General features: G+C 33.9%; 1 protein-coding gene across 1 annotated transcript in view; it reads right to left on the reverse strand.

Moving 5' to 3' along the window:
- Nucleotides 1-23,741, reverse strand: part of LOC136388117 (fibrous sheath-interacting protein 2-like) — an 89,713-nt gene that overhangs the window by 16,847 nt on the left and 49,125 nt on the right. Inside the window, exons 14-16 of the mRNA XM_066360119.1 lie at nucleotides 23,366-23,402; nucleotides 12,136-21,064; nucleotides 346-9,812 (exon numbers count right to left, since the gene is read on the reverse strand). Coding sequence (XP_066216216.1) covers nucleotides 346-9,812; nucleotides 12,136-21,064; nucleotides 23,366-23,402 — 18,433 coding nt within the window. The remainder of the gene's footprint in view (nucleotides 1-345; nucleotides 9,813-12,135; nucleotides 21,065-23,365; nucleotides 23,403-23,741) is intronic.

Genomic DNA, 23,741 nt, shown 5'->3' on the forward strand with positions numbered 1-23,741 from the left:
GAATCTTCAATGATGATAACAATTTTAGTCAATCTGATTTTACTGTTAGGGTATGTCTCTGTATTCCCATTCTAATTTTTATAAGCCATTTTAATTTGATTGTCTTAGGAACACTAGCCTGAGATCTTTAGAGTAAGTCACAGATATCGCAAGTCCAAGTGAATCATATGACTAGATGAATGAACCAGGACAACCAATTCTCCTATTGGGCTGGGCAGCAACAACAATAACAATAACAATAACATCAACAACAAACAATCCCGAAATACCTATTTACAGAATGGAATCAAAGAACCACCATATCTCACTGTTCACCTGTTTTTCCATGGTTGCTTCTGCACTTACCTCTAAGGGTTTAATATCCAGTCGTCCCATCCTATTCAATGAGGTACGTCTTTCTCTCTTTAGTTCTCCCACACCAGATGAGTCCGATAAGGAGTAACTTCTCCCATCTATTGAAGCTCTTCTCACTTCCGCTATGCTATGTCCAGTGTTTTTTAAACACTCCATCTGAAGTTGCTCAAGAGGTTGAGTTTTTATAGAAATTACCGCTAAGTGTTCTGAAATAATGCTTGGATCTATTGTGATTGGTTTACTCCCAATATGGGGAACTATTTTAATTGGCGTTTCCTCTCCAACTGGATCTTGATGTGACTCTTCTTTCTCTTTGTCAGGGATCATGCTGAAAACATGTTCTTCTGCCTTTTGAACAATTCTGTTAACATCTAGATCTCCAAAGAGATCAACATTTGAATTCTTTGAGCCATCTGTATCTAATGGAAAGTTTGAAATTCCATTAATGATTAAACTAGCCACTTTTTTAGGGAAGACTTTGTTTGTACCTTTTATGTCATAGTAAAGATCTTTATGCGTTCCAGATTGTTGTAGCACATTACTATACACAGAGTCAATTACCTGAGAAATCATTTCTACACTTTCTGGATTTAAAATCTGTTCTTCAGGATCAGCAGCAACAAGATTAATATTACTTGTGGAAATTTCAGCTGTCACAGATTTTGTCAGTTGAGATGCAATTTTATTCAACTCAGGCTTTGATAAGTTTTTTGCATCTTTGCTTGAGGCAGTTGGCAGCCTTACTATTTTAGCCAAGAACAAGGCCAATGCTTCCTCTAAAAACGTGGCATCTAACATAGAAACTTTTTTGGATGAAGACTTTTCCCTTGACTTAAATTCATCAACAATTTTTACCACTTTTTCCATAATTTTGACAGCTTCCAGAACTAATTCTGAACTTGATAGTTCTTCCTCTACTTGAAGTTGAAATACAGAATTGGAAATTTCCTTCACCATTAAAAAACCTATTATATCAGAGAGGACATTGCTCTTTCCCATTAAATCTTTGAATACAGAAGTATGTGATCCAGAATGATTTAAAACTCTGGTATAAACAGAATTAACTACCTTTTCAATAGTTTCATTGTCAGCTAAAGATACAGCAGGCAATCCCTTGGCTGATGGTATAAGTTTAATTTTATTTTTTGAGATAAATTCTTGTATTGAATTTAATATTTTTGAAGTTATGTTTTGCATTTCAGTTTCTAGAGATTTGTTTTTTTCCTTATCCACATTTGGAAACATGGATAAAAGCTTTGATAAAAATTTTACAGCAGCTTCTTCTAAGATGTTATAAGGTAATAATACATGAGCATGTGATGGTTGAGGCTGGGGGGCATCAGTAGTCTGGATAACATATTTAAGAATATTTTCAACCATACTGTCAACTTCTACACACTGATGTGGAGTTAGCTCTCCAGAGAAATAGTTCTGCAACTGATTACCAGCCACTTCTCGTAGAACTAAATCAACTATGGTTTCTGAAAGGATTCTGCATCCACTGGCTACACAACTTTGTATAACCTCTTTTGATCCAAAGTGTGACAAGAGGTTGTTATAAATAGAATGAACCACTAATTGAATAATTTCATCATCGTTGGGATGTAAGGATTCCACATAGTGAATAATTATATCTTTATCTTTAGAGATCTCTGTTATGACTGTACTTAATAACTTCATTTGAAGGAAATCCAGTTCTGTGAGCCAACTTCCCTCTGATATTTCTGCTTTGGTTTTGGATACTATTGAGAAAATTTTAGATAAAAGAGCAGAAATCACATTCTCTAAAAATTTATGAGGCAGCATGATGATATATGGTGATGATGTCTGACATTCTTTGCTGGCTGTCTGAACCACCTTTTGGACCTTTTTAATAACATCCTTTGATTCCAGAGACAAACATGCTGAAGCTGGGACCTCATCACAAAATGTCAAATTGAGTTTATGTTGAAAAATTTCATTTATCACTGTACTAGTCAGTCTTCTTGCTAAAATTTCCCCATTACTCTTTATATTCTTACAAATGGACTCTTGAGATCTATATTCCTTCAAAATATTGCATACAGAGGAGTGAACAACTTTGTTAACCAATGTCCTATTGATTGCCGGCATTCTATCTAAAAGACTTATCTTATTTAGAGGGGTGTTCTTAGTCACTTTAAGATTATGTGGCATTTTATCCACAGTTATTTTCTTAATGTTAGATGATGCTTCTTCTGTAGTTGATTCTTTATGATTGAGGACTGATGACACTTTATCTACAGGTGGAAAACACTGATTTACTTTATTCGGCCTAAACACCTTAATTTGAGCCTCTGAAAACTCCTTTAAGAGGAAATCAACAAGCTTCAGAGCTGTGTCATGCAGTTCAGCTTGACTCTGATTATCACTTACATTTTGACATCTATCATTTGTTTGTGTTTCTGGTGAGGTAGAAAAGATCAGTTTGTTAACCATTTCGATGATAACATCTTCTAAAAATTTAGCAGGAATAATGCCAGGTTTACTTTTTGGTGAGTACTGAGGACTATCTGATTTAGTAGGTTCATTTGTAAGTGTATCTTTCACTTTCTCATCTTCTCTCTCTTGTTTTTTCTTGCTCCCACTCTTGCTCTCTTTTTCTTTTTCTTCTTCTTGCTCTTTGGCAGGGAGAGTTTTGTCAACTGATGGGAATAAATTCTTTATTGAAACAGATTGTGCAAAATCATTGTTAACCTCTTCTATTACATGAGATGTATCACTTGTGGGGATTTGGAGATTTGAGTAATTTGCTGATTCTTGTGAATAACCTGAATGAAAAACATCTTCATAGATATTTTCAGTGATATTTTGAACATATTCATAATCTGAGCATTGTTTCTCATTTACATCTGTTAGAGGTAGGATGGCTTTTCTCTCCTCAGTGTTTGACATTTGAGTTAATGCTTTCTCTGTTGTGGTTCCTGTATTTCTTGTCTTGGGTGTCAAAGATAACTGGACGGACTTGTTTTTTTCTTCAAGTAAATTTTTTCTTGATTTGTCAATCCTCTTTTCATTGTCTGTTTCAAAATCTGGTCCACGTATTTCCTCCTTACCCTCTGTATCATCAGTAGTTGCTGGAATTTGTGTGGATACCTCATTCCATTGCCTCTCTTTTTCTTTTGAAGCAGATTTGTATTTCTTCTCAGTTTCATTATTTTTACATGTTACCCTCTTTTCTGGGATCTGAGTATCTTTACTTTTCACACTAGTAGTTAGAGATTTAACTTTTGATACATTCTCAGAATATTTTTTAATTAAAATTGTCATTCCATTTTCATTCTTTTTCTTTTTCTTTGCCACACCTACTGCTGACCCTGATAACAGGTTAGCCATGTTGTATTTCATAGTTGTAAGTATAGAGGTAGCTTTCAGATCTCGGATATAGTCTTTTTTAATTGACGACTCCTCAGTTTGAACACTTTTATTTCTACTCATTTCACCTCTATCTGTTTCCAAAATGTTCAACATATTTTTCTGGTTTGAGGTTGACGTGTGCCTATATGATTGTTCTGAAAAATTAAGCTGGTTTTCTTTTAAGCATCTGTTCTTCTGTGTAGAGGCTTTCTGTGGTAGATGTTGAACCCTTTGGGCGATGTTATCTAGATTAAGAAATGAAAAGAAGGTAGAAGACCAGTCTCCTGAAAAAAGTGGTTGAATCTTGAAAGCAGAGATTGCCTTTTGTGCTAGGGCAGCAATCATTTCTATTACAAGGTTGTTTTTACCACCCTTCTGAATTTCATTAGATTCGTACTTCCCTATGAACTGGTCATACACAAAATCAGATATCTTATCAACTGTCTCCTTATCGATTGGTGGAAAAGCAGACATTTCTTCAGCACTTGGTAGAACTTTAATTTCACTTTTTCTAAACTCTCCTATCAGAGAGTTTGCAAATTTTATAGCCAAGCCTACAATGTCTGTCTCTGGCATTTCTTTTTTCTTAGACTCTTCATTAATACTTGGAAGAGAATAAAATTTGTGAACAAGGTCAACAATTACATCTTCCAGAAATGTAGCTGAATATACAGAAGTCTGTGTCTTTTCCTTGTTGGGTTTAGGAAGTACAGACACACTGTCATGATCACTGGAAAAAGATTCTTCACCATGTAAAAATGGCTGCAGATGATGATCCATGATTTCCTTCATAATGAAACCAGCTATTTTACTGAGGAATGAGCCTCCTTTCTTGTCTGCATCTTTTTTCACTTCAGCTTGAAATTCAGATTTTTTCAATATATTATTACATATAGAGTCAATCAAATTCTCTATCACTTCTAATTGAGTACTTCCTGCATTTTCTTCTGCTGTGGCAAGACGGATTTCATGTTCAGAAATTTCTTCAATGATTTTATCAGTCAGTTTTGAGGCTGCATCCACAGACTCAGAATCTGGTGAAGTATCTTCCTCTTTTAGTTCACTTTCAGTGTCAGTTAAAGGAAAGATATGCACTAGGAGCTTGTAAATTATATCTTCTAAAAGAGAGCGATGCAGCACAGTAATACATGATGGGAAAGTGTGACTATCCTTCATGAGGACATTTAACACCTTTCTGATGATATTATCAGCTTGAGGGGAAGAATAGGAAGAAGACACTAGTTCTCCTGAAACTAATGATTGGACCTGATAGTCATAAATTTCTTCCAATAATAAATTATATATTTTCCTTCCAAAACAAGTAGTGTCACTTTGTATAGCCTTATATACTTGAATCAGAGATTGATATTCATTTAATATTTTTTCATAAATTAGGTTGACTGTTTTTTGAATCATTTCTTTGTATCTTTCTGAAGAACACACATCACCATCAAAATAATCTGCAACTAAAATCTCCGATGTCGTGAACTCCTGAACAATAGATTTTGCTAATGTTGTAACAATGCCAGCAATTCTGACTTTTACTGTATCTGGGTTTTCAGTAGCCAAGATGTTATGTGAAAATGCATAAAGGAGTTTACACAAAAGCTCAGAAATTACTTCCTCTAAAAAGACAGTTGAGTTTACAATGAATGACGACCCTCTTTGTTTAGGATCTGCTGCTTTCTGTTCATAATTTTGATCAATTGCAGCTGAAAGGAAAGTTTTATCTCCAGATAAAAATGACTGAATATGATGGTTAAATATTGCTTTTATTATAAAACTTGCTATTTTTGAAACAGGCATGTTACTTATATCTTTTTTATCTTTTGAAAGAGACTGGTATAGATTTGAATGTAAAAGATCAGCATAAATGGAATCAACCATTGACTGGATATCTTTTTCTGAAATCATATTTTGTTTTTCATTGCCATGTTTAATAATACATATTGCATGTTTTGAAATTATTGACATAATTTCATTCATCAGTTTTATGACAGTATTACTTAAGTCTGATTGAGAAGTATCTGTACATTCAATACTGGAGGCCAATGGACTCATCTGAGATATAAGCTGAGTGATGATTTTTTCCAAATGAGCATGTGATAACATAGTAGTATATATTGTTGATGCCTGTCTTTGAAACATTTTTTTAGTAATGTCACATCGAACTCTCTTTATCAAAACATTAACATTTAGTTGGGAGTGTGACTTAAAAGGAAGCTTTCCTATAAAATTCGGATGAATTTGAAAATCAAAAGTTTCAGCCAGAATGATTTTAGTTATTCTTGTAGCCAGTGTCTTTGTATCATATAGAAAATTATTATTGGGCATTGTTTTCATTTCATATTCTTGCAAAACTTTGCTGAACACCATGTCTATAATGTTTTTGACTGTATCTCTTTCCACTAGAGGTAAGCATAATTGTTCTTCAGCATTCTCTATAATGCTAATTTGGGCTTTTGAGAATTCTTCTGCTATCAAATGTATGAGTTTTTCAGCTTTATCAAAAAGTTCATCTTCTGATTCTCTTATTGATTTTGTTTGTACAATGCCTAACACCCTGTGGAATATTTTGCTTAAAACTCCAGAGACCACATCTTCCAAGAAAGTTGAAGAATAAACACTGGCGTAAAACAAATGCTTTCTTTCATTGTCAGGATATGTGTATGATGATGAAGGCAATGACTTTCCATCCACAAATGGCTGAAGATGATGTTGACAGATATATTTAATGATATAACCTGCTATTCTATCAATAAGAACATCATTACTACTTGTGATATTTTGCTCAACTGATTCTTGTGACTCAGAGTTTTGTGAAATATTTTTGAATACTGAGTCAACAAGATGTTGAACATCATCTTCTGAATAAACAAACTTGGTTTCTTCTTCATCATTTGAAAACTGAATTTCATGTTGAGAAATTTTCTTTCTAATATCACTGATTAAATTTGAGGCAATTTCATTGAAATTCACTCCTGGTCTGCTTTTTAGAGTTTCTGTGTTTGGAGCACTGTTAGATGCAGAAGGAAAGATTCTAGATAATAGTACTCCGATCATGTCTTCTAAAAATGTGTATGGCAGCAAGGTGTTATATGGAGATAAACTCTGACTTGGCTTGGTAGATTTGCTGATGTTACTCATAATGTTTTGAACAATATTCTCAGCTGTGGAAATAGAACAAGATGACAACAAATCCCCTGAAAAGAGTGGATGAAGAAGGTAATCAGAAATAGCTGCTACAGTTAATTTGGTAATATTTTCCACAAAAATTTCACTGTCTTCAGACTCTTTATTAATCTCAGGGTCTAGCCCGTGCTGTTTTAAAACATTTCTATACACAGAGGTGACGAGTTCATCAACAATGTCTGTATCTACAGAGTGGTAAGACTGCTCTTTATCATCACACAGAAAGTGAATTTTAGCCTTGTCAAAATGGTTATTTATTGACTTTACTATTTTTTGTGTCATGTCTCTTAGCTCAATTTCAGTGTTATGCGTTGGACTAAAAATCTTTGATAAAAGTCTGGCAACAATTTCCCCTGTGAACATATCTGGGTCATTACCTAAAGGGGATGGCATCTTGGGTCTATATGACTCTGTGACATCACTGAGCACCTGTGTAACCATGTTTGATATTGCATCCAATGGAGTATGTGGATGAGACAAACCTTTTTCACACAGAAATGGTTGAAGATGATTCTCAATAATCTCTTGAATAATAAAACTGGCTATTCGGTCAACCATAATCGGGCTTTGGCTGATTATGCTTCTCTGTATTGAAACAAGTGAGTCAGATGTTTGTATGATATTACTATAAACAGAGTCCACCATCTTCTGGAGGTTTTTTCCTATACATAGATGTTGATTATCATATATAGTGAACCAAATATTATGTTTTGAAATGGCTGATATAACCTTATTTATTATACAATTAGACATTTCATTAAAATCTGAACTCATAAAATATTTTTTTCCCAAAATGGAAACATTACTAGGTTGAGCAGTGAGTTGAGATAAAAGTCTTTTGATGATATCTTCTAAAAATGAGCATGACAGCTTGGTGCTATAGCCTGTTGAAGACTTTAATTTGGAAGTAAATTCTCTCAGGTTATTTTGTAGTTTTTGCAGTATAATTTCAGCTTTGAGAGGGTAACATGAAATAGGTATGAGGTTTTCCCTGAAGCAAGATGGTAGCTGGTAGTCTAAAATCTCTAACAATATGCCATTAGTTATTTGTTCTGCTATTGGGGTTTTGTCATGTACCTGATTACCACCACAGGTCACTTTCAATTTATATTTCTGTAAAACATCATAATAAACTGAGTCAACAATCTTACTAACAGTTCTTTTATGGACTGGTAGAAAACACAGCCTTTCTTCAGCATTCCGTAGAACAGTGACATGAGCATTATTAAACTCATTCACTACATTGTTGACAAATAATGTATTCATTTTATTAAGATGGGTCTCTGTAACATTTTCATTTGTGTTACACAGTGAAGTTGAGAGATTAAAAAACAGGTCTGAAATTATTTCCTCCAAAAATGTGGCAGAATAAATTCCTGCATTCAAATCTCCGAGATATAGCTTCTTATGGAGGGCTATTGTATCCATATCCTTTGTTCCCTGTCTTTTAAGACGTAACACAGAAGGATTTTCTAAAAACTTCTTGCCAAATGGTGCTTGTATTTTGAAGCTAACCATACTGGGATTATTCAGGGATTCTATCAAAGCATTATCATTATAACTCATAAATCCTAAAGAACTTTTATCTTGTCCTAATTCTGCTAATTCTGGCCTTTTTCCTTTTATAAAACCAGACTGTATTTCTCTTGTTCTATATTTTAAATGATTGTTCACAGTAGGTGAAGTTTGGGAGAGTTGCATACTGTGACATAGTTTGTACATCACTGATTTAACCAAGCTGTGGGAAATAATAGTAAGCATATAGTCTGATGAAAATAAATCTTGATCCATTTCTGCCAGATTTTCCAAAAGGTCTGACATATATTCTCCTTGAACTTGTTCACAATCAATCGCTCCCTTACAGAAATCAAATTCTTCATCTATACTTTGAAGTATTCTTAAAAGTTGACATTCTTCTGCTGATGTTTCATCAGAAAGATGGACATTACCAAGAAAGACATTGTTTGTGAATTTTTCCAAAAGTGTTCTAATAAGTTTTTCACACACAACATTGAGAAGAAAAAATGATTTTGGAGTGAGTCCTAGGTTATTTCCAAGTATGCTGTTATTTTGTTGATTATTTGAGGATGGGAAAATATTTATTGCTTTTTGATCAGAATCCATAGCCTCACCCTGGTGTTCATCTGGTAAAAATAAATCTAAGACAATATTAAATACTTTATTGACTACTTCTTTGGATTCATGAGTTTTTAGATTGCTAACTAGACTGTCTAACTGATATGCCAGATAATTTAATTTATCTTTTTGAGTGAGTTGATCATTTTGGTCAGTAGATAATTTCCAATCTCTGCAACCTATCTGTCTTTTCATGACATTTGTTTTGTTGCAAATGGGCACACTGTTGCCTCTGATCATGAAAAATGATTGATTTCTTCCATTGCTTTCAAAGTGATGAGTCATTCCTATCTCTTTTGACAGTATGTGAATCACTCCTATTAAGAGATCCTGAAAGAGATTATCAAAGTCAGTAGCAGCTACACCTGGGCAATAAATGTACCTGGTTTTTAAGGAAAACATTTGCTGTGCAATGTCAGCTTCTAGAATGTTACTATTAAAAAGAATTTTAATGATGGTTTCAGAAATACTGAAAGCAAGTTCTCCAATAGAAATTGACCTGTTTCTAAACACTTGAGAGTCAACTGAAATAATCTTGTTATATCCTGAATTTTGGTTTTCCCATGCTTTCTCCCTTTCTCTATCATCTTTGGTGCTATCAGAAATGCTTGAAATTAAATGGCAAATGACAGACTCTGTGAGATGGTCACAAAATTGATAAAGTGAAGAATCATCGTATATACTTCTTAGAGGTTGTTTTGATTCATATTTCTTCTCTGACAGCATAGAAACAGTAGATGTCTTCTCACTGGATGCTTAAAAAAGAAGATATTTTTTAGCATGCATTCAAAGAAATATGGAAAGTTCAATATATTGACATTTTTTACATACGAATTTCACTTTTGGAATACCACCCTAAAGAAAAACAAAAATCTAGTCAAGAAAGAAATTGGGTTTTCTTCTAATACTTATTTTCTACCTTTTGATATTTTCATTTTAGTCAGAAAGTTGAGAGAATAACCCTGAAGATTTCTAATCTCTATGTCAAGTACTGGTACCTATCTTGCTTAGATGGCTAAGGGCTATAAGAAGTTGTAAATTCTTGGGGTGAAAATGATTTTATTTTTATTTTGTATTTATTAATTGGCAGGAGGGGAGGCAGAGACAAACTCACGCATGTGCCTCAAATGAGATTTACCCAACCTGGATCCATCCTACCAAGTGAGGCTCTGCCCATTTAGGGTGTTGCTTTGTTGCTCAGCAACCAAGCTATTTTTATTGTCTGAGGCAGAGTCCACAGAGCCATCCTCAGTGCTGTGGCCAACTTGCTCTAATTGAGTCACTGAGGGAGAAGAGGAGGGAGAGGGAGAGAGAGAGAGAGAGAGACAGAGACAGAGAGAGAGGCTAGTGGTGGAGATAAATATGGTCACTTCTCCTATGTGCCCTGACTGGAAATCAAACCAGAGACTTCTATATGCAAGTCAATGCTCTACCAGTGAGCCAACTGGCCAGGACCGAAAATGATTTTCAAGTTGAGTTTTACATCCTAGCATGCCTGAAGTGATCTATAGAGACCTCATATAATTATATAAAAATATTTTTAGTCAAAACATTTAATGTTATGCCATATATTGATTGCTTTTAGGAGATTAAGGAATTGTGCTACAATAACAACTGGGCTAAAATAAAAAGTGTGCTAATTCCAAAAATGTAAGGAATAGATGACTCTGTCAATAGTACTTTTGCTCCTAGATTTCAGTTTGTAACAAAAATAGAAAACCAAGCCAGAGAGACTTAAGACTCTATTCTTTCTTTTATTCAACAGAATATTTAATACAAATCATGTATCTGGTTGGGATGACCAACTTCTTGGAGTGGTGGCCAGAACAATACTCTTACTTTTCAAAATTTCCTCAGAACTTATGGTATTCATCTATTATACCTCTGCATATGGAATCAAGCAAGTCTTTGTGGGAATTGGGAGGCTTTTAGCTGAACTTTGAATGCTTGACAATATCTTCCTATATTGAGATATAGGGAGTGAAGACACAATATTCCAGATGAGAGAAGGAAAATGAATGAAATCACTGGAAGGCCCTGGATATGTATGAGAAAAGATAACTAATTTGATGGAAAAGAGAAATACAATTTGGATGGGGTCATAAATACTATTCTTTCATTAGTTTTGCTTTTCTTCATTAAATTCAACTCAGCTATGCTTGTAGAAAGTGTGTTTACAAGCTTGCAGCTGCAGTCACATAACTATCCACCTTGAAAAGATGCCACTTTTAAGAACAGAAAATGACCTTTACTTGCAAGTGTTAGGACTTTTACTATGTTTTATCCTATTTGAATATTGGGCAAGTGCTATATCTGGACTGGTAACTTGGCAACTAATTAGTGGAAACTGGTTATTATAGTATTATTTCAGTTTCATGAAATTACCAATAATAAACAGGTTTGGATATACAGAAATGGCTATTACATTTTTTTTTGTACAGATACAGAGAAGCATTCTTAGAACCTAACATCTACAGATAAACATTATTAGAAAGGGAGTAAAATATAGATATTTCTAACATATATAGATATTTCTAACATATAGATACACATTCTTAGAAAGGGAGTGAAATATCTTTGTAAAAATACATTTAGAGTGTTACACCTAAAAAAATTAGGAATACTGTAATACAAATAAAACAAGATGTTTAATTCCACTGTTCTTATAAACTGTGACTAATAATGGCAACAATAACTATAAACCTTGAAAAGATGAATCACCTTCTGTCAATTAACTGTGGCTTTCGTATAAAGAAGTCACGCATAAGAACTTTAAAACTTCTTTGAAACTCATACCTCATGCTCAACCTGCTTTAATATAGTGCCATTAAGTCTCATTTGCAGATATAGGAAACTGAACAACAGACTTTTTCAGGTTCAAACCATGTAAATATTTAACTTTGTTTTTTTTTTTTTTTTTTAGGTATCCTGATGTATTAAGATCTACTAAATACCTCACCCCCAAGACTATTTTGAGAAAAACAGTAAATGTAGCTTCTTGGACAGAAGATCTTTAAACATATCTGACATTTTTTTCCAAATTATGCCAACTTTTAAAGTAAGTTATCTCTTGCTTACCTCTAGTGTTGAAGTTCTTGAAATATGTGACCACAGATGTGGTTACATGTCTTGCTACCAAATTAATTTCATTTGGACCCAGTTCATGATCAGCAAAAGAAATTACTTCAAATTCCTTTAGAGTCTTTATCTTTGGGTACCCTTGATCTTTCCATTTTTGAAATAAAGAAGAATCTTCCCTGCTGTCTTCTGAGTTTTTGTTTTCTTCTTTAGTTATACAGCTGATTCTGTTATCCCACATTCTAAGCAAACTTTTTTCCTCATTATTTTGTCCTCCAGCATTTTGCTTTGATATGAAAAATGGTTTCATTGTTTCCATGCTTTCATTAATGGATGATTGACTTGGAAAACCATAGCTAGTCAACACAGTATTGACAATATTTTCGGCTGCTAAACATATTTTGAGTGGTGAAACAGTTGTCTCAGTTTGGCATGGCTCAGCCAGTGGCTTTAGGGTCTCATAATGAAACACTTTTGGATTTATACCTTTTCCCATTTTTATGAATGACATGCCTTGCTTTAATGATTCTTCTGTGGATTCATTCCCTTTCTTAAACAGTTTTTGTAAGATACTGCCTTCGGGAAGGGAGCTATTCCCTTTCATGGCTTGATTAAATGGCCATTCCCTTGGGCCATAGTCTTGTACTTTGTTTCTAGAGCATGTTGGTCTATATTCTGAATCAGGCCTTTCCATTGGCTCTGAGCTTTTAATTGTGTCTTCTGTAGAGGCTCTGGCATATGAAGATAGATTTGGTGAAGCCCTGTAATTTTTCATATCTTCTTCAGAATGAAACACCATACCAGATACATTAATTTGTGGAGGATTATTCTCAAAATTAACTTGTTTCAACTTTGACCTGGGTATTTTCATATTAGTTGCTAATTCAACCTGATTAACAGTGTAGGTGTTTTCTACTTCTGGGAACATTGCAGGATTTTTGATCAGAGACTTATTGAAACAAGCACACTGGTCTATCAGTGTGCCAATGATCTCACTTGCTACAGTGTTCTCATTTAATATGCTAATTGATGATGGTTCTACTTGTCTTATTTCTTTGTCTACCTTGTTCTTAATTACAACAAGCATGTCACGTATGATATTAACAGCATATGAAAGTAATTCTGAATGGAATGAATGAACCTGTAGAAGAGTATTCTGTACATTTTCCTTGGAAATAATAGTACTTAACTTGGATTCATTAGAAGAATTCTTCAGTGGTTGTAATTTTGGCAACATCTTTTTGCTTAATAGTCTCTGTTGGATAGGAAAAAGGTTTCCTATAGGCATTTTCACTATTTCAGAAAACTCATATTTAGAGATATGTTTAAATTGCAAGTCTACAAATGACTCTAAAATGTTTAACATCCTTTCTACAATTTCTATAATAATTTGCTTTGTAGAGCTCAAAGAAATTTGGTCTTTTGTGTCCATGTTATAGGTTGTTATACTGCTAAAGATGTCCATGGTTGGCAAACCATATTTACTCTTAGTAGTGATGTGTTTTCTATTTGCTAGAGTGTCTTTACTATCTGGGGTGGGAATCTGGGACAAAAAACACAGCTGTAATTTTTCAAATAGCATTTCAACAATTTCCCTTGCAAACATATTAATTTGTGTTTCGGTATCCTTTAAAGTTCCTTTGAAACGATTATGGAACCTACTTTCACATTCCTCAAGATAGGGCAAATTTAAAAGTGAAAGAGAATATTCAAATTCTTTTGCTTTTATTGAAATTGCAGTCAAAGCATTTTCAGCTATCATCAGTAAATTACATTTTTCACTTTCCATGTCATTTGACTCTATTTGCCATTTGTCAAACATTTTTCTAAATATACCATCTTTAGGAAAAATCTGTTCGAGTTGTGAAGAAACATTTTCCAAGTAAAAACATGCTGGTGTTTTGGCAAGAGACCCTGGACCTGTATTCTCCTGTGAATGTTTGAGATTGTCCAGATGTGAGAATTTGATTGGATGAGTCAAACTGTGGGTATTTGCAGCATATAATCCTTGCAAAATTGAATAAACTATTTTATTTGCTGCTATGATTTTATTTGATTGTAAAGCTTTCACATTCACCATTGCTCTAGTTTGCTTTACCTTTTCAAATTCTTTCACAATTGTTTCCAGGATATTACTTATTATATGCTTGGCATACACTTTTAGTTCTGAAGTGGGCAATTTCATTTCTAGTGAGCTTTTGGCATCTCCTGTCCTTACGATACGTGGCAGCCCAATGGTAGTCTTGGTCTGGCTGTCTTTTAGAGTCCTCTCTCCAAGACCTAACTTGGTCTTGCTTTTGGACTTAACACCATTAGGTCCTAGGTGTGGTTTTGTTCTAAACTTGGGCAAAGGAGTAACTTTTGATTTTGTTTTTAAACTTGTTTTAAAACCTGCCCGAGGACTGTCCTTCAAGCTCACTTTAAAACTATGTAGCCTTAGAGGCTGCGACTCATCAGAACAGCCTTCAAGAGATGAAGCCTCTTCTAGATAAAATGAGGCAAAATCTGTGATCTTGTTGAGAACCATTAGGACTAAATCATTTCCCACTTGCAATGATGAATATTGCAGAAAACTGTTTTCTGATAGAGAGTCATTTTGATTGTCTGTATAAAGATAAACCTGTGGCATCATATATCTAGTGGGATTACTTCCCTTTCTTGCTTGTTCAGTTTCTCTAGCACATGATGGCTTCTTGGGTAAGGTATCATTGTTTTCAGATGCTTCTTTTTTACTTTTGTATAATGATGTCACAACTACAGAGTACATTTCCTCCAAAACAATTTCAACTATATCATTTGCTATACCATTGATATGTAATTGAAAAAAGCTTTGTTGTATTGTATCTGATGTTTTAATTTTAGAATTAGATACAAAGTGGTGAATTTCATTAAATGAAGGCAAGTGCCCTTTCATTTCCATTATTCGCTGATACACTTTATTTAAAACTTCTTTCACTCCACTAAGCAAGGCAGTTTTTTCTTTTTGTTTTGATTGTCCATTTCTCATAAATATTTCCTTCAAAACAATTCCCTGGTATTTCTCTTCCAATGTAATATGGTTTGATTCTAATGGATACTGTGAAAACAGAGATAATTTCATGTTTTCTTCCTGTTCTCTTTGTTCCAACAACATTTCACTTGATACAGTTAATTGTGGAAATAAATTAGGATTGTCTTTTGGGTAAAAACTAATTTCCTTTTCAGATCTTTTATCATTTAAAATCTTTAAGATACTGTTGACCATTTCACTCACAAAGATGTTTTCTTGGAATGAAATATTGTTTGGATATGAATACGCCTTTTGGATTTCTAGGTCTAAGTCATTTTTAATAAGATTCAAAATTATACTGGTGATGGTGTCAGCATATTCCTTAAGACTAGCTTGTGGTAAATGAACTGTAGATCTAAGTTTTTCTTTGTAACTGGAAAAAGTGGAATCTATGAGCTCTTGGCTGAGAGCATTTTCAGTTGATATTTTCAAGACATTCACATTTGATTCCATTTCACTTGATTCATGAAAAATGCTGTCATCTTGTTTGCAATTTCCCGGTTCTGGGCTAACAAAGGACATTTCTTTAGGCTGGAAATCAAAAGTAATTAATGAATCTATTCTTTCTGTGATGAAAGACTCTAACTGATTAAAAATAGTTTTAGTAATAAACTTAGCATTTTCTTCATGTGGGTCAGGAGCAGATCTCATGGTGTCTTCTTCCTCTACCACAGTTATCTGACTATCAACAGCATATGCTGATTTCAGACTTCTTGAAGATGAAACACACTGTGTTTTCCTTTTGCCTTTTGACCGCATAAGAGGAGGAGGCTGACATTCTGTTTGTGGAAACATATCACAAAAAGTAAGGGGCAATCCTGCAGAAGTAGGATCCTCTGCTTCTATGCCAAGCATGATAGCAGAACTGAGATTACGAAGAACAATATCCACTATATCACTGGATATCAAAATTACATGTGATTTAGGAACTGAAAATTTTGGAATAATCCTATTTTCCCCCTCAATGTGCATTTCAGAATTTGCTCCAGAATGTTTACCAGCCATGCTGTGTTGCAGAGTGGGTGTGGAAAATGAGAGATTATTTTGGTACAATGTTTTTTCATAAATATCATATAAAATATATTCAATGGTATCTTGTATTTGTAACTGAAGTATTTTTCGATATTCAGTCTTATTAAACATTGTTTCAATAATACCTTCTTGCTGATCTGAATTCAACTCTTTGTCAGAAATATTTATATTGTGTCTACCTTTAGAGGATACAATATCTAACACTGTATTAACAATTTGACTTGCAATACCTTCAGAAACCACAATGTTATGAGACAAGAAAGGATTTTCCCTTTCTTTATCTAACTCATGTTTGATTCCTTGTAAAATTTTTCTGGCCACTTTAGTTGCATGTGTATTTAATTTATTTAAAGAGTGTAGGCATGAGTTGTTGATCTTTGGTGACCTAATATGGTCCTCTGAAGAGCAAAAAAACTGATCATCAGAATTTGAATCTTTGGCTGATAGTACTCTGCTTAATGTACTCTTATCCTGCTGATCAGCTAAGGCTACTGGAACTCTGAAACTCATTTGGGGATAAAAGAGAGATATTACTTTGGAAGTAGCAAAAGTTTCTAGATTTGTTAATACTGCCTGTACAATGTCTTCAGCTACATTTATTTTGGCCTGTTTGTCAGCATTAAATCTGGACTGAGTAGTACATGGATTCTTTCCCAGCATAGTAACAGAGGACTTTTCTCCATAAGTGTGCTCATGAAATGAAACATTTGCTGAAAAGGTGATGGTTTTATATCTATTTTCACTTGCATTTCTCTGAGTCAGGGCAACTGAATAAAGTTTATGTAATACAGTTCTAATAACATCATCTGCCACTATGGTTACATCTGCTTCAGATACTAAAGGTCCCGTCATTTTATCTATAAGTGGAACAAGTGTTTGAGCAATTGGTTTATCAACATTGTGAGGGATGCCACTTAAATGAGAGTGGGAGAGAGAAAGCACATTTAATTGGTTGACTAAAGCATCTTGAAAAATTTCATTCAAAATATTTCTTATAATGGGAATAATTGGAGATTTCTGTGGTTCCTTGAGTTTTAATTCAATTTTATTTAAAGCTTTTTCTAAATCCCATAGTCTAATAGAATCTGATTCAGTTTCTTCTTTTAGTGCTGTTATCTCTGAAGTGAATTCTTCCTCTTTTGGTGCAGCATCTTCTAGAAATGAATCTGATTCTGCTCCCCCAGGAAGAAAATTTCCATAAACTGGCCTGTATCGGTAAGTTTCAATGTCTCTCTCTTCAGATTCAGTTTCATTGAACACATCTGAGGATACTGCATTTAAAATTAAACTGACTATGTTCTTAAGAATTTGTTTTTTAGGTGGTGTTTTTATACTTGTCCTCAGATCTAATGAGTTCATATTTAATTCTGTTTGTATAGCTTTCAAAATAGTACTTGATACCTTCTTTGCATGCAAGTATAAAACAGACTGAAATTGTTCCTCATGTGTGTCTGTGGAAACACTGGGTCTTTCACACTGTAAGTCTTTCTTACTGCTTTCCTTATTTCCATCAATAATAGAATCCAGAGATTCTAAATTTCCATTGGCAAATCCTTCCAGTTTAGCAAAAACCATATTAAGAATATCGGAAGCCATAGCTTTCAGTTTATTTAGATGTCCTTCTTCTGTGCTCTCTGTTTTGGAAGACATAGGAACAGTAGTTTTGGACTTTCTTTTAGCCATCACTTTATTACTCTCCTGAAACATCTGGGAAACAATGCTGGAGATTACATCAATGCATTTGGCCATTTCCTCAATAATTGAATGAAATGATAGGCTATCGATATCAAGAGACTCTGAGACAGTTATAGTTTCAGAACTTGCAAAATTGGTATCCATATCAACACTACATAATTTTTCAAGAATATATTCCAAAATTGTTTTGGAAATAAACTGAATATTAGACTGCAATTTAGTTTGCTGATTCCCATTTATCTTCTCTCTGTTGAGCTTACTACAAGATGGCTGACAGTCAGGATGAGCTCCAATGAGCTTACATAACATTTCATATAGTGTTTCCCCAATACTATCTAACACTTGCAATCTGGTATTCTCTTTGTAATCTTTTCCATTAAAGTCACTATGGAGAGCACATGGAGTAGCTAAATAGTCAAGAAAAGATTTTTTATCCTGCTTATTTGACAAAGTGTTTTGTTTTTCAACATTGTCAGATCCATATGAAGTTGAAGACTTAGGCTTATCTGTAGGAAGTGAAATACTGCTTTGATTCAAATGTCCACTTGATAACATTTCACAAATACAAGTTAATAATGGAAATGCCATAATGTCTTTATTGAGATTTGAGACAAGAGATTCTAACTTATCAGTGTCAGCAAAAAATTCTTCACCTCTAAGGGATTTGTTGCAGTCTGTTTCCTGAAGGTTTAAGTTTTTCTTATTGAGTTCCAATTCATTCTGGATAGCACGCAAAACAATGTTTATCACCTTAGTTGTGTAGATACTAAGTTGAGAGTGAAGTGAAGATTTCTCTGTTAGTGAAGGTTTGAAGTCCATTTGTAATTTTGGATAAATGAATAATTTCAGCTTTTTAAACACTATATTAATGATATTATCAATAATATCATCAACAGATTCAAGTTCACTTTCCTCAGACTTTAACAGGGAAGGTTTTGTAGGATCTAAGTGGAGTGAAGATAAATATTTCATTTTATTTTCACTGTCAAACCATATTTTTAATGGTTTTTTATTTGGTGCTTCTTTGACCATATTGTGTATATCAGAACTATCCAGAGGAGTTTGATGAACTGATGATGAAATGGACCTTTTGGTGTTATTGGGAATACAGCTTGATGCATTGTGAAGTATATTTAATACAGCATCTGTTATTTCTTGAGCCACTGTATTAATTTCTGACAAAGAGAACATCTGGTCTATCCATTCTTGAAGTGACAGTCCTTGAGATTTTTCTAATGCAAGAACTGAAACTTCTTTGCCAGTTTGACTGCCTAGGTGACCAGGAGAAACAGAAGATATGTCCTTGACCATTTCTGTTAAAATACTTTTGACTACATTTTCTGAAGCCTTTTGTATTTGATGTTTTTGATCTTGACTGAAAATCAAAGTGTCTTTATTCAAACAAGGTTTTTTCTTTAAAATTCCTTCATTATTAAAACATGGTAACTCAGTCTTTAATCCCTCATCAGAAAATGTAACTTTACTTCTCAGTGAAGTAGGCTTTAAGGGTGGCTTGCTATGTCTTTCGTATTCAAAACAAGTATTTCTTTTTGTACACCAATGTTCAGAATTCTGTTCTTGTGATTTGGCTTTTTCATCTCTTAAAGATGAATCAAGCACGTTTTCCACAATTTTGTCTATTTCTTCATTATCATCTTCAGAATCAAGAACCATGCCAGGAACATTAATAGGTGGAAATGGTTTCCTAGACCTAGGGCCACTAGATAATCTAGTGCCAGTTAGTCTATACTTTTCTTTGGGGTCAGAAGGATTTCTCAGTCTAGAGTGTCTACATTTTTGAACATCTGCTATTTCTGGCTCCTGATGTAGCTTGGTGAAGATACCATTGAGTAGCTGGAGGAATTCTACTGTTTCTTCGGACGCAATAAGTTTCTCATTCTTAAGTTCAGTTTGTACATATCCTAGTATAGCGCTGATTGCTTCCTCTATATAGGCAACCAAAGAAGACTGGGAAAAACTATTTGATATTAAATTTTTTATTTCTCCTTTATCAATTAAATTAGCTGCATCAGGTTTATGACTACATTTCTCTTTGTCAGTTCTTGTAGGGAACATAGATGTTGGGTCTGTCATATGTTGCTGATAGGAAAATTTAGTTGTGTCTTCGAGATGAGGAAGTTTGTCTTGCTTACAAGATGCATGAGTCACCAGCTTTTGTAAAATGGCATGCACCATGTCGTCTGCAATATCACACAAGGGTTCCATAGTATGAGGCAGTGGAGTTTTTAAAGGTTCCCCACTTGATGGAGTAAGATATTCTCCACTGGGTGTTAAGCTTGGGGTTGCGTCAACTGGCATACCTTCTTGTGAAAACATTGCAACGTATTTTTTCTCAACTGTAGAGTATAGCTTTTCAAGCATACTTTCCACAATCTCTGAAGCTACTGAGCTGATATCAACATTGGAGAGCAAGTCTCTCTTTTCAGGCTCACTTTCATCAACAAAAACTTCAGCAGTAACAGAAGAAATAGAGGGAATGGCCAGGGTTAAATCAGACATTATTTCTTGAAAAATGCCTTCTAAAATCAACTCAGTTTCCCCTTTTAAGTGGCATTTAAAGTTAACAAACATATTCTTTAAATTCTTTATTTCATCTTTTACTTTCTGATCAGAAAACTGTGGACTCTTTAAGCCATCTGTTTCAGTGGTAGCATCCTTAGATTTTTTGGTGCCTGTTTCAAATGGTGTTAAAAGGTAACTATCAGATTTACAACTTCTGAGCTCATAGAATGCATATGTCGTGCTGTTTTTATTATAATTGGGTTTAGGTGTTATAGACTGTCCCTTCATGTGATGTGTTTTTCCAGAAACTGTTCTTTCCACATTGGCACAAGGTGGTTTCAAAGCTGTTGGTGGTCGCCTTATTGAAATGTCAACTGCAAATGCACAGGGGTCATCCTGAAATGTTTTAGTTGTTGCAGATGTGTAGCTTCCATATGTAAACTCTTCATTGCATGTGCTACAAAAACTTGAACTATCTGAAGAAAGAACAGAATCCTCAGATGCTGGGAATGTTTTATATTTCAGTCTTTCTTCATACTTTGTGATGGCTGGGTATAATATACTGGTTACTGTAGCCACAACCCAGGTCATTATATTTTGAATTATACTATTCAGTTCTTGAGAAGTTACCTGGAAAGGAGGTAAGCAGGAATAAAAAGAAAATCATGTAGCAACTTACTCTATTTCTGGGATAGAGGGTAACATTTATATTTTTATATCATGCAGTGTCTAATTGGATACCATCATGGTTATAAAGAGAATGTAGGATAGAATTCACTTAAAATTTCAGACTAATTTCAAGTTGGTTCATTCTGTTCTACCATAAAACATTATTATATAAGTCTGCATTTGAGTCACTTTCCTCAGACATTTCTTCCCCCAAATTTATTGCTAGGGTATATGATTTTCTGATAAAAATAAAAGAAAAATTTCATTAAATTTATCTCTAGATTAATAACATGCAAGTATTTTAGCAAGAAGAAACATAGTGTCTATGACCCAGAAAATTTCTAAGAACACACAAGATAATTTCTAACAAAGTATTTCTCAAAACCGATGTAGTCAAAATATTTGGGTGCCTTTAGAAACATCTGTCTAGCTGGAAAATATTTTATCTCTATTCCCCAGTTCCTGATTAAGGGATGAGCCTATAATCTGTGTATATGGAAATTACTATAGCTACTTGTTAAGAATTAATTGGTAGGAAACTAAAAAGTTAATGCTTTGCAGAGATCGAATGCTTTTGTATGCAACAAATGAGTATAAGTGCAAACTGTCTTGGATAAGAAGGCAGGGAAAGGATAATGCAATGAAGGAACCATTAGATTAGATAAATAAGTAAGGTCCAAGCCAAAACTGGGTCTGTAAGAGTCAGGAGGGTTGAGCAAGGGCAGAGAAGCTGGAGAATTTCTCATTTTGAGGTAGAAAGAAAAACCTAGGGACTTGGTTTGGATGACCATTTTCTTAGAGGTCAATGGCATTGTCATAGATTAAACTGGGCCAAGAGTAGAAATCAATGTATCTGTACAATTCTAGGTACCTCTACTTACTAAAAGTCTACTCTGGGCTTGCAAAAATCCTGTTACCTACTAATAAACTAGTAGACTGTTTTAAAATTGTTATTACTCTTAAGACGTAAAGATTGTAAACAGTAATTTGACAGAATTGGAAGGAGAGGGCAGCAAAGCATGCAAAGCTGATATGTAGGTACCACAGTAAACAATAGGATTCTTGTAAGGGGACTGTTCACATCCCCTTGTTAGCATGACATTACTCATGTTTCAGGTCTACATTCAAAGAAAAGTTGAGACCTATGTAGTATACTCTATCCTGATACATTTGAGAGTGTTTGGGGCACCCCAGGGAAAGCCATTTTATTCTGTTCTAATCACCTAATCTCCTAAAATATTTTTCAATTATCAATTGTACAACATATTTCGGATGGTACCATATGTTGTATGATATTTATATAATCACATCCTAAATCAAATACATTAAGACTAAAATCTAGATTTTTAACAGAGAAAGTAATTGTTCTAATCTACTATAACACATATAAACTAAGAAAATATCTATTATTTTTTTATATTCAGAGGTAATAAACAATAGACCTATATTATTATTCTTAGGCTAGGTGAGAAGAAGTGTTTCCAACCTTAATATATGAAAAAAATATTTTCCTAAAGTTTTCTATGTGGTGAAATACAGTAAAATAGAATCTCGTTTTCAGCTGCATTCTATTATAATATTCTGCTCGCCAAAAATAGGGGATACTTTATCATTTCATATTCATCTTGAAATATCTCCTAATTTTTGTGAGCAGCATATTAAACTGAGAAATATTCTCGTGAATCAAAGCTTTTGTATTTGCTACACATTCTATGAATTGAGCAGGTGTCCACATGAAAAAGTATATTAGAATATATGTTATCCTCCAGCCCCTTTCTCTTTCCTGGCTGATCTGATTAGATTCAGAGTTGTGACTTACAAATATACATTCTTGTCAGTTCCAAGTCTCAGTTCATAGGTTACCAAGTACATTTTTATGTGACCTTCTTGGCTCCTTTCCTATGAAAATGGCTAATGACAGACCCAGGAATTGAAGCTCTCCAGACAAGTCTGCAAAGCCATGTCACTTAATGTCTTTCCATGGTAAAATGGATTTGTGCTATATGATGCTGTTTTTTATAATGGCTGGGTCCCTTAACACCCTCTGTTCCTTCTATCCCCTGAAACCCCTTCCAGAAAGGCCAACATTATCTTTTAATAAGAACTTTAGACCACTGCAAAGAATTAGCCAAAAGTAAACATTAAAGCAGAAAAAGGGCAATGAGACTAATATCAATAGCTAATTAATCATTATTTGATTCATACTTTTCCTATTATGACACATTAGAAAGTATAGTTAACATACTACTTTATGATACATACTTTTTTTTTAAAGCAATCTTGTATGAAATTCTGTTGTCTGTAAAATCAAGAAAAATGATTATTTAGTTATTACTTACGGTAAAAAATTTAAGGAAGTTTTCTCAAAATATCTAATCAATGAATCATTTTCTCTTTATATCTGAGAGATTTTATACAGAAATTCTAAAGGAGGAATAAACTTTATTTCTGTCTATTGCCCACCAGTATGAACCTGTATCTCCTCCTTTTTTTGTACTGATCCATATACTTTATTATTCAAAAGAGTAATAAAATATATATCTGTCTGAAAATTCTACTTCTGACCAACCTTATCCATGCCTGATTTATGGGTCTCTGAGGAATGACAAAATTGGAGGGAGAGGGCAGACTAGTCCTT

The sequence above is a fragment of the Saccopteryx leptura genome, chromosome 1 (genome assembly GCF_036850995.1).
Source record: "Saccopteryx leptura isolate mSacLep1 chromosome 1, mSacLep1_pri_phased_curated, whole genome shotgun sequence".
Taxonomy (NCBI): Eukaryota; Metazoa; Chordata; class Mammalia; order Chiroptera; family Emballonuridae; genus Saccopteryx; species Saccopteryx leptura.